This window comes from Hyperoodon ampullatus (genome assembly GCF_949752795.1).
Source record: "Hyperoodon ampullatus genome assembly, chromosome: 2".
Lineage (NCBI taxonomy): Eukaryota > Metazoa > Chordata > Mammalia > Artiodactyla > Ziphiidae > Hyperoodon > Hyperoodon ampullatus.
The window spans coordinates 161,424,500-161,441,686 of record NC_136915.1 but is presented as its reverse complement, the minus strand read 5'-3'; the positions used below and the strand labels follow the sequence as shown (position 1 = coordinate 161,441,686).

Below are 17,187 nucleotides of genomic sequence, written 5' to 3'. Positions count from 1 at the left end.
CAAACAAGCAAACTATCTATTATAGTAATGAAAGATGAACTACTAGACACACAGAAGAAAATTTAGAAACTTGAAAAATGTAAAAAAATAGGTACAACTGAATAGAAATTAACCTAAGGGTACATTAGATAATAGATTTTATTTGTACATTTAAAAAATATAAAGTTTTATGCTTTAAGAATAATCATTTTATTCATGAGGACAGAGCTAATATACTGCTCCTTTTAAAAATGATTTTTGAAATAGTGGACAGAAAACTGACAACAGTTTCAGTTCATTGCACTTATACATGGAAGGAGACATGTTTTTTTAACAAAGGCTGAACAGTAAAAAAAAAAAAAATTGTGACATTTGGAAATATTTTCTAAATTATACTGAAAGGAAATGATGAAAAACCATATTCAACTGAATGACGAAACCATCTTTGTCTCAGCTGTGATCTGAGTCACTGACAGATTAGATGTGCACACTTCATACTGGTTCTTTATAAATCTGAGGTAGCACAGGTCAGCAGGCACCAGTTCTACAAGGCACCAATGGTTTTGTGTGATGTAATGCTAGCATCTGAGATCTAGAAATATCAAAAAATATTGAATATGGCATATAGATTTTTCTTCAATTTCCGCTGACTTTAAATTGGATTGATATTATATTCACTATGCTTTAACTTTTTGTTCAGGAAGGTCTCTCCTCAAATCTAGCGGAAGAGTCCTTCACAAAGTCCCAAATGAAAACAGTTCCTTTAGGTATGGCCTTACGCTCAGTTGAGCACAATGTCAGGTCTTGGTTAGAACAGATCTATGTTTTTCCTGTGACAAACACTTTCAAATAGATTCTTCCCCCCATGTCTTTATGCTCTCTGTTTAGGGATCAACAAAGACCCCTGTATCTTCTTACTGTTTCCAAAAATTCTTCCATACTTTAGTCACATGACTTCTGAGGCCAAAACCTAACTGAAATATTCCAGGTTCATGGTGATAGTTCCTAGGTATGCCATGTAATGGGACAAATCCTTCATTAGGTCAAGATCATTTTACTAAAGTTCTGCCTTTGGGGTTAAGATGCAAATCAACAATCACTGTCTCCATAAACATCTTTCTCAAGCTTTCTTACAATCACAGAACATGGTCCAACAATTAATACTAGCTGTTAAAACCTCTTAGAATCTATCTACCATTTCCACTTCCTCTCACTAAGTATAACATCTCTTGCATTTTTCTAATTGTTAACCTAATCATACTTCTAACTAGCTGGTCAAGAAATGAACTGCATTAGATAAATGTTCCATCACTGTATAATAAGTAAATAGTATGGTAAAGTTATGCTAATGTACCTATATAAAAATCTACGATTCGGCTGGTTATTAAAATCTGTTCTGCTTAAAGCACTCAAACTCTCATTGTAGACAATTATAAAATTCCATTCAGGGGAGACAGAAATGATAACAGAGATTAACCAAAAGCATAGAAATATGCTAGTAAATACTAGTTTATACATTCTGCTATTCATCTGTAAGTCTTTATTCTTCATAAATAGCATGTCTCTTGATAAACCTGTATTTTATTTTCAACCTACTCATGAGTTTTAATATTTTCATTTTTTCCCTATCTTCCAAGATGCTTTTTCACTTAATCAGTGATTTTCAAACTTCATTATCAGTGGAACTCTTTATTCCAATTAAATCTTATGGAGGAGCCCAATATATAAAATGGGAAAAAGAAGAACTTCTTTGATACAAAGGGGAGGGGTGCCAGTAGACAGCCTGAAAACCACTGCTCTAAATCATTCAAGAAAATTGAAGCAAAGACACAACCAATTGGAATTTCTTCATTTGCAGTGATTATAAACAATTCCCCCATTGTTTTCAATTTTTAAGAACATTTCTTGAGCACAGCTGCTTTTCCCTCAGGGCTCATTAACGGAACAAAAACACAGTGCCTTACATATAGTATTTAGGTAAATAATATGAATTCTTGTTTCCTTTTTCATACTATTCAAAAGTGCAAAAAAGCATAAGATGTAATCCCACAACTAGGTTATTAAAATGAATTTTAAAAATATTTAACATGTGATAGAAATTTTTAAAAAAATTTTCAGTTTTATAATTGTAATTGCTTTAATCTGCATCCAAATACTATCCAAAAGGCTCCTTAGAGCCTCAAGAAAACAAAAATCACTCTGTAGTTACTGAGAAGATTATCTTCCCATGTAATGATTCTGTTGCTCTACTTTTGGACTAAAGAACATTCCTCAGTTATATATACCTGATTTGCTTGAAAGGCAAGGAAAAAAAGTCAGGTCAACTTTTAGCTTTGTCAAGCTTAGATTAGAAAGATTTTACAAAAAGTAAAAAATGAAAATTTCTTTTCTCAAATAAGCTCATTTGTGCTTTCCAGGCTATTTCCTCACATTCGTCAACCTCCTTCCATATAAATGGAAGGCTTTTAAACTGACTTTTTAATAAACCCATGCTGAACATAACCAACTCTGTGCTTAGCTGCTTAGAGAGCAGCCCTGTTCTTCTATGCTCCTCACTGGCTGGACAGGCAGCACCAGGTGGGAAATACGGCTCCACAGTCCACTCAGTTTGTCTGAATCCATGTGGTTGAAGGAGCTGGGAGTGTTAGAGTTGGTAAACCTCGCCCAAAGTAAATCTCGCACTTTCTCTTCAGTTTCCCTTGGGCCGACACTTGCTTCTAATGTTTCCTCCTCCAGTAGGATGGTCAGGACCAGGGCCACATCTTTAAAGGCAGCGTTCTCATGGTCACAATACTTGTAGAAGATCAAGGTGGAGCCTGCAGGAAGGGATTCAAAGCGGTGGACCACAGCAGCCTTCTGGCCCTTCTCAAATCCAGAGCTCAGCTCCCTGTCAACTGAATGCTTGACCTCATCACTGTCCTGAAAGGTTTTTCCAGCTCCATCAATCTGAATGGCAGAGACTTTCTGGGCAGACGTGTAGGCATCCGCAACGTGGTGGCTGAGGCACTTCAGGGTCTCTCTTCCCTCTTGAGCTGCTGTAAATATGATGGTGGCTGGCTCAGTGGGGTGTGAAGCATTGAGGTGCTTCTGGAGAAACTTGCGTCCTCTCTGCCACAGAAAGGAACTCTGGCCTGGAAATTTATCCTTCAAATGGCTGAAATGAACCAAGAAGGCCTCCAAAGCTGGATTTTTGGTCACTTGCTGGGCCGGAGAGGAATAATAGCTATTAACAGAACTTAGCAAAACAAAAGTCAGAACCAGGAAGCCAAGAAAGATGGAGCCTATCAGAGAAAGAGAAAATAAAAGACAAAATTAGAGAAAGTGTGAGTCAGAAATAAAGCCTGTGGTAAACTGAAAAGAGGCAGATACGCTGTTAGATTTTACTGGCCTGCGGTGTTTCTTTTGCCTAGGTCCTTTAAACTTTCAGCTGTTGAAATCTACTGGAAATACTTATTCTTTAATTTCTTAGGAAGAAATTTGAAGATAACAACATCTTTGTTAAAAGGTAAAATCTAAGTTTATATATTTTTTGCTGTAGCTACTGATGTGATTTAGAAATGAACTATCAGTATATTCTTCTACCGTCTCAAAAGTATCTACTACCTACCTGTAGATGGGCCATTTTTTTCTTAAACAGTCAAAATGTAAAAATGCCATTTGAGAAGTTAATACTTTCTTTTTCCTTGAAAAGACAGCTTTAACAGGGAACTATATTCATATATCTTATAATAGCCTATAATGGAAAATAATCTGAAAAAATATACATATATAACTGAATCACTTTGCTGTCCACCTGAAACTAACACAATACTGTAAATCAACTTTACTTCAATTAAAAAAAACAGTTTTAGTTTCTTGTTTATGAAAAGTCCTTCCTCCAGTGGGAATTCCCATTTTGTTAAGGACAGCAAAATATTGGCCGCCACCCCTAAGGGAAAAATCCCCAGAACTCTATTGCTCTATTCTAATATTACTATCAAATATTAAAAAAAAATACTAAAACAATGTTAAAACTATTTAAATCTGCTAGTTTTCTAGGTACTTCTCTGAGGATTTCTGAATGTGAATCACTAGAGTAAGACCAGTTTTGTTCTCACCATAGCTCAGAAAATCCTTTTTATTAATCTTTCTTATGGTATCCTGTGCATTCTCTTTGTTTCCTTCCAATCTTTGTGTTTCTTGTTGATGTCTCTCAACCTCTGGGGAAAAAAAAAAAAGGAACATTATTTTCAGACAGTACACTAATGAGAGTGTGTATACCTTTATACCTCTTACCGAAGCAAAGAATTACCTGACAGGATTTCCATACTTTATAAAATTTTGTTTTATACAAAGCTAACTTCCTGTCTTTTCCTTAAGGCTCACCATTACCTTTATTCTACTTAGAATAAAATGAAATGCTGTGAAATTCACTTAAGGATACTGTTGCTACATCCACAATTCTTCACTGGCTCTTTCATCAAGGACAAAGAAACAAGCATCCTAATATTGGAGCCAAACCTATCTAACATGTGATTTAAGAAGGGATTTAAGAAATATTGTACACAAGACTCAACATCACAGGGCAATGATGCTCTAATTCCAGTGTTCACATCTCAAAAGGCTCCTCAAGACCCCCTAATAGACAAATAACAGAGACATTAAGTTTAGAGGCAGGAGAGATTACTGTACAGTAATAGCTTACCTTTGCAAAATAGCTTACAAAAGCAAGCTTGAAACTTAGTGAATGAGGTATACAAAGCAAGGAATACAAGGTTAAGAAAATTTATGAACTATATAAAAATGTAGGTGTGGGGTGAGACACCAATCATAAAATGTGTGGGTGAAAAGGAGGGCAGTATTTTGTAGACTCTGAGCTAAGTCACTCTAGAGTCTAGATGTGTGCTTGACCCCAGCCAGGTACCTCATATAACAATGAAAGCTGACTATTGCCCATAACCCTTACTGGAGAAATAACTCAAATAGCATACTCTATTAACATAAAGAAGTAAAGTCATCTTCACCTATAAACGACAGTTCATTTAGTCATATCACACCAAAATATGGGTTTTTAAAATATCATGTCACAGAATTTAAGGACTGAAAGGATCTTTAATGATCACCTACTGTAGCCCCCTACCTTACCTATTGTGACAAAAGGTCCAGGGATGTTAAGGGCTTTGCCCAAGGTCACATAAAGAGATATGGCCAAGCTGAGATTAGAATGGGGTTCCTCATTTCCTAGATTAGCTCATTCCATTATATTATGTTGCTTCCCACACATAAACTGCATTTTTAAAACAGTATTTTCTTCCTCTACTCAGTGAACCTGCATACCGGTGAAATTCTGATGGCAGATAATGGTCCATACAAATCAAATCCATTCATTCATTTAACAAATATTCATAAAGTCACTCCTCTGTGCCAAGTGCCACAGAAACCCAATAAATGAGAGGGACATAGCCCTTGCCTTCCCTGAAGTTACAGGCTATTCTAATATTAACTAATGAAACATATATTTGAGATCAGACATTGACTTATGGTGAAACATGGAATTCTAGCCTTTAGTCAAGTCCCTGATGAACAGAATGTCTTATATTTTATATTTCTTTGCTCTGGCAAATGGGCATTTCAGACTGAGCTTTCAGAGTGCTTATAAAATACAAATCCACACAGTCCAAATCCATAAAATCACAGAAGGTAAAAACAGCTGGAAGAGACCAGCTGGATAGCATCTTGTCCTACTTCTTCAGTCTGCAAATAGGAAACTGAAGTACCAGGAAGTTGAGAGATTTGCCTGAGTTCACCCAAGTTAGGAAGTGGTAGGGCCACAACTACAATCCACATCTCTTGAGTTCCAGTGTAAAGACTTTGCACATTCCAACTATTATCTTTGTAAGGAATGATATGATGCTGTTCTCCTTAATATCCAAGTGGGGAAAATCAGGTATAGAAAAATTAAGTAATTTGCTTAAAGTCCTATAAAACTGAAAGACGACCGAGTTAAGGGTCCTATACCACTGATGTTGGTTTTTAAATATACCTATCTTTTGATTTATGTAGCATTTAGTTTCCCCCAAAGTAAGAGATTTTAAAAAGTGAAAGTGAAGATATGCTCATTAGAAATAAAGAAAAAGCCGGAAGTAAATTTTTTTTAAAGTTACACCTTTAAAAAAAATCATACTGGATTAATACAGACAGTAAATAAATAAAAATTGTTAAAAAATGAAGCTTATGTGTGGGAAGCAACTTAATGTAGTGGAATGAGCTAGTTTAGGAGATGAGAAACCTCATTCTAATCTCAACTCAGTTATATCTCTTTATGTGACTTTGGGCAAGGTGCCAAGGCCTTAATCCTATGAAGGAAAGAGAAGTTCTCTGAAAAGAACAGTACAAAACAGGACAAGCTCAGGGGTTCTCTCACCTGGTGTCAGCAGTCGCTTCCTCGGTCTGTTCTGGCTCTCCAGCCCTGCACTGGAATGCCCAGGACTCTGGGTATCCTGAGGGTCAAGGACAGGTGGCTCCTGCAAAGCTCCGGGTCTGTCACTCACATGCTCAGGGAGGGCTGCAGAGCTGCTCACTAAGCGTGCATCTGTTCTTCCCACCTTGTCACTTGGAGAACAGTTGGGTTCTGCATCCAAGAGGTCTTCACCCAGACTTTCTGAAGGCAGTTGATGCCCTTGTTCGCCACCCGGGAAACTCTGGCTGTTCTCACCTTCTGTATCCTTTGGATATTTCCTATAATCTGTTTCATCTGGACTTTCTGATTGATCATCTGTATCTGTACTTCCTGGACCAACTGTTTCTACCTCTTGGTGGTCTTTGTTAAGACCAGAGGCAGGGTTTGGGGCCTGAGCTTCTTCAGTGGTACTTGCTGTGACTGTAGTCTCCTGTGCCTGACAATTTATTGATGGATCATTTTCCAAATCCTTTTGAGGGTCTATTGAGATAAAAATTTATAATTTTTATTAAAAAAATTCCCTATATTTTTGTATTTTAACAAGGTCCCTGATTAATAAAAATATTTATATAGATTTTTATGGCTTATGAGGCACTCTTCCTAAACATTATTTCTCTTGACTTTCACTAAAGGTGACTGATTAAACAAATTCACTATCATGTTAATCTAACAAATAATATGAATGTAAAACTATTTTGAATGACAAACCAATTTTTGGTAGTATTAAATACATCCTCTTCCTTAATGAAATAACAGACCTAGGCAATAATCATCAATAGCAACTAAAACCATTATGCAAAAGGCTGATGAGGAATTTTATGAACGAGATGAATGAGACTGACAACTGCTGAACCCACTGATCAATCTTAACACCACAAAAAGAAGGAAAACCAGACATTACTAACCTCCCGAATTCAATGCAATAGGAAGTACACCATACCACTTATGAAGTATTCTTGCCAAACTGAATCTGAATCTGATCAAGCTTCTAGAGCTAACTACCAGTTTCCAGGAAACACAGGGATAGAGGGATACATTAAATTATGTCTCAGGAATGTAATCAGCAAAACCCACAATGAGGGAAGTTCTAAGGGACAAAAGACTTTGTTTATTTAATAACAGCAGGAAATAAAAATAAATGGCAAGGAAAAAAAAAGGAGTAACCTATTGATTAAGAGGTACTTGAATACATCAACAATGTGTGGACCACACTTTAGATTCACTGTCCTGCAAACCAGTTGTTAAAGAAATATTTATGAGATAATCAGAAAAATTTGAACACCAGATATTTGATGAGACTCAGGAATTATTGTTCATCTTCTAGTTATGATAAAGGTATTGTAATAATGTTTTTACAAAGAAATCCTTATCATTTAGAGATAAGTGTTCAAGTATCTATGGCTAAAATTATGTGACACCTAGAATTTGCTTCAATTCAATGATATGGGGGTAAGGAGAAGTAAGGGAGTATAAATGAAACCACATTAACCATATGTTGACAGCAGATGAAGCCATTTGATGGGTACATGGGATTCATTTCCTCTCTCTACTTTTATATATGTTTGAAATTTTCCATAATAAAGCTTAAAAAAAAAAGCAAACAAAAAGATATATCAATCAAATGCAGTATGTGGCCCAAATGTAAAGAAAAAAGAATTAAAAAACCCAACAGTGAAGAAAAAAGAATTATGAGACAATGGGGGAAATGTGAATACTGGCTGAGAATGTGAATACTGAGAAGTTAATACTTTCTTTTTCATAGACAGCTTTAACAGGGAACTATATTCATGTATCTTATAATAGCCTATAATGGAAAATAATCTGAAAAAATATACATATATAACTGAATCACTTTGCTGTCCACCTGAAACTAACACAATACTGTAAATCAACTTTACTTCAATTAAAAAAAACAGTTTTAGTTTCTTGTTTATGAAAAGCGCTTCCTCCAGTGGGAATTCCCATTTTGTTAAGGATGGCAAAATCTTGGCCGCCACCCCTAAGGGGAAAATCTCCAGAACTCTATTGCTCTATTCTAATATTACTATCAAATATTAAAAAAAAATACTAAAACAATGTTAAAACTATTTAAATCTGCTAGTTTTCTAGGTACTTCTCTGAGGATTTCTGAATGTGAATCACTAGAGTAAGACCAGTTTTGTTCTCACCATAGCTCAGAAAATCCTTTTTATTAATCTTTCTTATGGTATCCTGTGCATTCTCTTTGTTTCCTTCCAATCTTTGTGTTTCTTGTTGATGTCTCTCAACCTCTGGGGAAAAAAAAAAAAGGAACATTATTTTCAGACAGTACACTAATGAGAGTGTGTATACCTTTATACCTCTTACCGAAGCAAAGAATTACCTGACAGGATTTCCATACTTTATAAAATTTTGTTTTATACAAAGCTAACTTCCTGTCTTTTCCTTAAGGCTCACCATTACCTTTATTCTACTTAGAATAAAATGAAATGCTGTGAAATTCACTTAAGGATACTGTTGCTACATCCACAATTCTTCACTGGCTCTTACATCAAGGACAAAGAAACAAGCATCCTAATATTGGAGCCAAACCTATCTAACATGTGATTTAAGAAGGGATTTAAGAAATATTGTACACAAGACTCAACATCACAGGGCAATGATGCTCTAATTCCAGTGTTCACATCTCAAAAGGCTCCTCAAGACCCCCTAATAGACAAATAACAGAGACATTAAGTTTAGAGGCAGGAGAGATTACTGTACAGTAATAGCTTACCTTTGCAAAATAGCTTACAAAAGCAAGCTTGAAACTTAGTGAATGAGGTATACAAAGCAAGGAATACAAGGTTAAGAAAATTTATGAACTATATAAAAATGTAGGTGTGGGGTGAGACACCAATCATAAAATGTGTGGGTGAAAAGGAGGGCAATATTTTGTAGACTCTGAGCTAAGTCACTCTAGAGTCTAGATGTGTGCTTGACCCCAGCCAGGTACCTCATATAACAATGAAAGCTGACTATTGCCCATAACCCTTACTGGAGAAATAACTCAAATAGCATACTCTATTAACATAAAGAAGTAAAGTCATCTTCACCTATAAACGACAGTTCATTTAGTCATATCACACCAAAACATGGGTTTTTAAAATATCATGTCACAGAATTTAAGGACTGAAAGGATCTTTAATGATCACCTACTGTAGCCCCCTACCTTACCTATTGTGACAAAAGGTCCAGGGATGTTAAGGGCTTTGCCCAAGGTCACATAAAGAGATATGGCCAAGCTGAGATTAGAATGGGGTTCCTCATTTCCTAGATTAGCTCATTCCATTATATTATGTTGCTTCCCACACATAAACTGCATTTTTAAAACAGTATTTTCTTCCTCTACTCAGTGAACCTGCATACCGGTGAAATTCTGATGGCAGATAATGGTCCATACAAATCAAATCCATTCATTCATTTAACAAATATTCATAAAGTCACTCCTCTGTGCCAAGTGCCACAGAAACCCAATAAATGAGAGAGACATAGCCCTTGCCTTCCCTGAAGTTACAGGCTATTCTAATATTAACTAGTGAAACATATATTTGAGATCAGACATTGACTTATGGTGAAACATGGAATTCTAGCCTTTAGTCAAGTCCCTGATGAACAGAATGTCTTATATTTTATATTTCTTTGCTCTGGCAAATGGGCATTTCAGACTGAGCTTTCAGAGTACTTATAAATACAAATCCACACAGTCCAAATCCATAAAATCACAGAAGGTAAAAACAGCTGGAAGAGACCAGCTGGATAGCATCTTGTCCTACTTCTTCAGTCTGCAAATAGGAAACTGAAGTACCAGGAAGTTGAGAGGTTTGCCTGAGTTCACCCAAGTTAGGAAGTGGTAGGGCTACAACTACAATCCACATCTCTTGAGTTCCAGTGTAAAGACTTTGCACATTCCAACTATTATCTTTGTAAGGAATGATACGATGCTGTTCTCCTTAATATCCAAGTGGGGAAAATCAGGTATAGAAAAATTAAGTAATTTGCTTAAAGTCCTGTAAAACTGAAAGATGACCGAATTAAGGGTCCTATACCACTGATGTTGGTTTTTAAATATACCTATCTCTTGATTTATGTAGCATTTAGTTTCCCCCAAAGTAAAAGATTTTAAAAAGTGAAAGTGAAGATATGCTCATTAGAAATAAAGAAAAAGCCAGAGGTAAATTTTTTTTAAAGTTACACCTTTAAAAAAAATCATACTGGATTAATACAGACAGTAAGTAAATAAAAATTGTTAAAAAATGAAGCTTATGTGTGGGAAGCAACTTAATGTAGTGGAATGAGCTAGTTTAGGAGATGAGAAACCTCATTCTAATCTCAACTCAGTTATATCTCTTTATGTGACTTTGGGCAAGGTGCCAAGGCCTTAATCCTATGAAGGAAAGAGAAGTTCTCTGAAAAGAACAGTACAAAACAGGACAAGCTCAGGGGTTCTCTCACCTGGTGTCAGCAGTCGCTTCCTCGGTCTGTTCTGGCTCTCCAGCCCTGCACTGGAATGCCCAGGACTCTGGGTATCCTGAGGGTCAAGGACAGGTGGCTCCTGCAAAGCTCCGGGTCTGTCACTCACATGCTCAGGGAGGGCTGCAGAGCTGCTCACTAAGCGTGCATCTGTTCTTCCCACCTTGTCACTTGGAGAACAGTTGGGTTCTGCATCCAAGAGGTCTTCACCCAGACTTTCTGAAGGCAGTTGATGCCCTTGTTCGCCACCCGGGAAACTCTGGCTGTTCTCACCTTCTGTATCCTTTGGATATTTCCTATAATCTGTTTCATCTGGACTTTCTGATTGATCATCTGTATCTGTACTTCCTGGACCAACTGTTTCTACCTCTTGGTGGTCTTTGTTAAGACCAGAGGCAGGGTTTGGGGCCTGAGCTTCTTCAGTGGTACTTGCTGTGACTGTAGTCTCCTGTGCCTGACAATTTATTGATGGATCATTTTCCAAATCCTTTTGAGGGTCTATTGAGATAAAAATTTATAATTTTTATTAAAAAAATTCCCTATATTTTTGTATTTTAACAAGGTCCCTGATTAATAAAAATATTTATATAGATTTTTATGGCTTATGAGGCACTCTTCCTAAACATTATTTCTCTTGACTTTCACTAAAGGTGACTGATTAAACAAATTCACTATCATGTTAATCTAACAAATAATATGAATGTAAAACTATTTTGAATGACAAACCAATTTTTGGTAGTATTAAATACATCCTCTTCCTTAATGAAATAACAGACCTAGGCAATAATCATCAATAGCAACTAAAACCATTATGCAAAAGGCTGATGAGGAATTTTATGAACGAGATGAATGAGACTGACAACTGCTGAACCCACTGATCAATCTTAACACCACAAAAAGAAGGAAAACCAGACATTACTAACCTCCCGAATTCAATGCAATAGGAAGTACACCATACCACTTATGAAGTATTCTTGCCAAACTGAATCTGAATCTGATCAAGCTTCTAGAGCTAACTACCAGTTTCCAGGAAACACAGGGATAGAGGGATACATTAAATTATGTCTCAGGAATGTAATCAGCAAAACCCACAATGAGGGAAATTCTAAGGGACAAAAGACTTTGTTTATTTAATAACAGCAGGAAATAAAAATAAATGGCAAGGAAAAAAAAAGGAGTAACCTATTGATTAAGAGGTACTTGAATACATCAACAATGTGTGGACCACACTTTAGATTCACTGTCCTGCAAACCAGTTGTTAAAGAAATATTTATGAGATAATCAGAAAAATTTGAACACCAGATATTTGATGAGACTCAGGAATTATTGTTCATCTTCTAGTTATGATAAAGGTATTGTGATAATATTTTTACAAAGAAATCCTTATCATTTAGAGACAAGTGTTCAAGTATCTATGGCTAAAATTATGTGACACCTAGAATTTGCTTCAATTCAATGATATGGGGGTAAGGAGAAGTAAGGGAGTATAAATGAAACCACATTAACCATATGTTGACAGCAGATGAAGCCATTTGATGGGTACATGGGATTCATTTCCTCTCTCTACTTTTATATATGTTTGAAATTTTCCATAATAAAGCTTAAAAAACAAAAAGCAAACAAAAAGATATATTAATCAAATGCAGTATGTGGCCCAAATGTAAAGAAAAAAGAATTAAAAAACCCAACAGTGAAGAAAAAAAAATTATGAGACAATGGGGGAAATGTGAATACTGGCTGTATATATGATGACAGAATGGAATAACTACTAATTTACTTTTTAGGTGTGATAATGCTATTTTGGTTCTTTTTTTATTTTTTAAATCTATCTTTAAGAGATGTAAACTAAAGTATTGACAAATAAAATGATATAATGTCTTGGATTTGCATTTAAATATTCCAAGGCAGGCAACAAGAGAACCATTATGTAGGTAAAAGTAGAAGTTAGATTTTGAGTACATGGGACTTCATTATACTGTTCTACTTTCATATATTTAAAAATATCCTTAATAAAATATTTAAATATGCCCTTCTCTTCTGAAAAACCTACTTCATATTTTGCCTATTTTATATCATATATATATACACACACACACGTAAGTACGATGAAGAATTTAAATTTCATCTTTCCTTATAACTGAAAGATCCCCCTCTAAATATATAGCATATAGCTTACTTGATTTTTAAAAATGTAACTCTAAAGATCTGTCTACCATCTTTTTTTAAGATGCATTGTAATTTTTCCAACGCTATAGGTTCCTACTATGGGAGTCTCTAAAATATAACTCTTTTTCATAATTAGGGTCTGGTATTATGGTAAAATTCAGTAAATATCAAAGAATAAGAATCATAACAAATTAAGCAATTAAGTTAATTTCTTTTTTACTTCCAAACTTCAGTTTTAGTCACCAGAGACTTTCTCTCTAGCACAGCCCTAGTTTCCTACAGTACAAACCTAGTGCTGTACAAACTAGTCTTACCCTCTGGAGGATCCCTAAGTCCTCTGTCGGTCATGTTTGCGTTTTATCTCTTCAGACTTTGGGATACTTTTTGTTAGTGTCTGGTTTTCCTTGTGAAGATGTCTTGTTTTCTTCTTGTCCCAAGTCCCAACAGGCTCATACTTCCCGTGGACCCAGGAAACAAGGCATATATACAGTGACTAAAATAAAATGAAAAAAATTAAATGACTTTTTTATTCAAACATGGGAGAAATGCCAATTTCAGCTTTATTTACTAAATCTGTTTAGTTTGAGTAATATTTCCTCTCTGAAACTTTTCTAGTGAAGAGAAAGTGTTTTCTGGCTTTCATGAGGATCATATTCCAAATCCTAGACTACAAACTGAAGAAAAGCTTCAGATTATTAAACTTGTATAGATGCCATAACCTTCTAATACATTCCAGTGTGTCTGGGAAGGATGTAAAAAGTAAGACCAAGTGACCAGAATCTTGAAGAGAATGTCTTTGAAACTGAAATGAAAAGTAATTCTAAGAGTAAAAATTTAAGTCACTGTTGAGTTAATCACTGCAGATTTCCTTTATGTCTTCAATTTTTGTCCCATATAAATTTCTCAGAGTTTGCCTATCAGAAGCTTTCACTTATCATTAACAAGTAACAATGCACACGGGCTACCTACAAACTAAGATGGCTGTCTTGGTGTTAGGAAGAGGAAATACACATTTGGAGTTTAGTCACTGCCTTCTTAGTGGTTTTCACACAGTATTCTTTTGTAAAATATGGAGACAGGTATCTCTTTATACAATGCCCTTCTATACAGTGCTCAAAGAAGACTAAATATAAATGATTATGATCTTAAGACATTATGTTTACTCTATATTGTCTTTAACTAAATGTTTCTGTAAAAAAAAAAAAACCAAAACCAAAACAAAACAAAAATAAATGATTATGAGCTGTATACAAAAGGAATAAAAATCAGAGGCAATTTATAAGCAATAAAAACTTAATCATGTCATTTTATAGTTAAATCTTATTTTTTGTCAAAAACCATACCACTCAAAGTTACTTAACCTTCACTATCTATAAAAATGATTAAGGATTGCTATGATGACTAAATATAAAAATATATGTGAAAGAGTTTTGTAAAGTGCTACATTTTTTGGATAGCCTAGTTGAGAAGTTAGCCAACTAGCCTTTTTTGTGTCCTTCTCACAACACTCTTTTGTAAAATCTCATTTTACAAGTTAAAAAATTTAATCCCAAATGCCTAGCACAGATCTTAGTATACAGCAAGAACCCCATATTTTAATTTAAAAGAATATGAATAAGTGAATGAATGCTTGAATGTACGAATAGAGTGGTGTTAACTATAAACTGAATGTGAAGGGAGGGGTTAAAAACAGGCCTCCTTTCTGCTGGTGTGAACACTTAGAAACAAGTCTCAGATTTGGAGGGTTCCTTGTCACCCTTTTATCTGCTTCAGACTCCTGGGACTGGGCTTATAGATCTCCTTTTCATTACCATCATATGTTGCAATGAAGGTTACCTCCTATCCTATTTTGTGATAGAAAATAAAAAGTCCCCAATCCTTTAAAAATAAAGTCCAGTTACAAAAATTTTAGAAAGCGAAGATGCTATTCACAATAACTGTAAGGTACCTCATGATAAAAACTAAAAGGTACCTAGTAATAAATCTAACAACACATATGCAAGAATTTTAGAGTGGGGTGAAGTTTATGGTATGTAAATTATACCTCAATAAACTGTTTTAAGAAAAGAACTTTTAGGGAGAAAAGTATAAAACTTTACTGAAGGACATAAAAAGGACCTAAACAAAGAAATACATATAGACAGTAAGACTCAAAGCCATTTAATGCCACTTCTTTCCAAATTAATCTATAAATTCATTACAATCTGAAACAAAATCTTGAGACAGTTTTTTTATTGTTATATGTTTCTTATGGAATGAACAAGCTGACCCTAAAATTCACAAAGAGCAGTAAAGGATTAAGAAGAGTCAAGATAATTCTGAAGGAAGAAAAAAGAATTTTGAAGAAGGGGGGATATTTTTACCAGATATATCAAGACGTTAAAAACAATAGGGCATTGGTGTAAGAAGAGACAGATTATACAGAATAGAGAGACAAGAAATATATGCATATATAAATAAAGGAAATTGAGTGACAAAAGAAAAAGAATGGATTAGTGAATAAATAGTGTTGGGACAAATGACTTTTCAAATGGGAAAAAAATTAGATTTCTACCTCCACAAAAATCAATTGCAGATAAGAGACCTAAATGTAAAGAGCAAAACTTTGAAATTTTTGGATGAAAGCATGGAATACCTTTATAATCTCAAGTTTTTCTTGATCAAGATATAAAATATACAAACCATAAGGGGACCTTTGACAAATGTGATGACATTAAAAATGTTAATCTCTAGACAAATCATCAAAATCATGGTTAAAAGATAAATTCACTGACTAGAAAGATATCAGCGACACATATAATCATTAAGAGATTAATATCTAGAATATATAAAGACTACTGCAAATCAGTAAGAGACAAATGCTATTTTAAAAACAGTGGGCAAAAGAGATGAACAAGCATTTAAATAAAGAGGACATCTAAAAGTCTACTGAATTGGTAAGAAACATAGTCAAGGAAATGCAAAATGAATTAATGAGATACCATTTCACAACCATCAGATTGGCAAAAATTTTTAAATCAGGCAATACCAAGTGTTGGTGAGGATTTGGAGATACAGAGATCTTTACTGCAATGAAGTAAACTGTTACAGCTTTGGAGAGCAATATGGCAATACCCAGTTAAGACACACACACATTCTATAAATCAGCAATTCTACTTTTAGATATATACCTTAGAGAAACTTTTCCTCAAGTGCCCAATGATGTTTGTAGCAGCATTGTTTAAAATGAGGAAAAATGAGAAAATCTTAAATGTCCATAAATAAATGGAATTTTTAAACTGTAGTATATTCTTAAAACATAATATTGTATATAAATTAATGAGTTAGATATAAAATATTTATAAAGGTACAATATTAAAACATTTATGTAAAATTTAAGAAACAAAGTAAAATATAGAGTGATTCAAAAATAATTGAACAACAAGCAACTATATGCCAATAAAATGGACAACCTCGAAGAAATGGACAATTTCTTAGAAATGCACAACCTTCTGAGACTGAACCAGGAAGAAATAGAAAATATGAACAGACCAATCACAAGCACTAAAATTGAAACTGTGATTAAAAATCTTCCAACAAACAAAAGCCCAGGACCAGATGGCTTCATAGGCGAATTCTATCAAACATTTAGAGCAGAGCTAACACCCATCCTTCTCAAACTCTTCCAAGATATAGCAGAGGGAGGAACACTCCCAAAGTCATTCTGTGAGGCCACCATCACCATGATACCAAAACCAGACAAAGATGTTACCAAAAAAAAAAGAAAACTACAGGCCAATATCACTGATGAACATAGATGCAAAAATCCTCAACAAAACACTAGCAAACAGAATCCAACAGCACATTAGAAGGATCATACACCATGATCAAGTGGGGTTTATTCCAGGAATGCAAGGATTCTTCAATATATGCAAATCAATCAATGGGATACACCATATTAACAAATTGAAGGAGAAAAACCATATGATCATCTCAATCGATGCAGAGAAAGCTTTCGACAAAATTCAACACCCATTTATGATAAAAACCCTCCAGAAAGTAGGCACAGAGGGAACTTTCCTCAACATAATAAAGGCCATATATGACAAACCCACAGCCAACATCGTCCTCA

At 34.8% G+C, this 17,187-nt stretch overlaps 1 protein-coding gene across 1 annotated transcript; it reads right to left on the bottom strand.

Annotated features, from left to right (window-relative positions):
- Positions 1-2,493: 2,493 nt before the first annotated feature.
- LOC307048846 (torsin-1A-interacting protein 2-like) lies at positions 2,494-13,439 on the bottom strand (the record flags this gene model as incomplete). The annotated part of the gene is made up of 4 exons (XM_079698082.1): positions 13,391-13,439; positions 6,383-6,898; positions 4,077-4,178; positions 2,494-3,260 (listed from the first exon to the last, which is right to left on the bottom strand). The coding sequence occupies exons 1-4, from the start codon at positions 13,422-13,424 to the stop codon at positions 2,494-2,496; spliced, it is 1,419 nt and encodes a 472-aa protein (XP_079554208.1). The 5' UTR covers positions 13,425-13,439.
- Between the last annotated feature and the right edge of the window lie 3,748 nt (positions 13,440-17,187).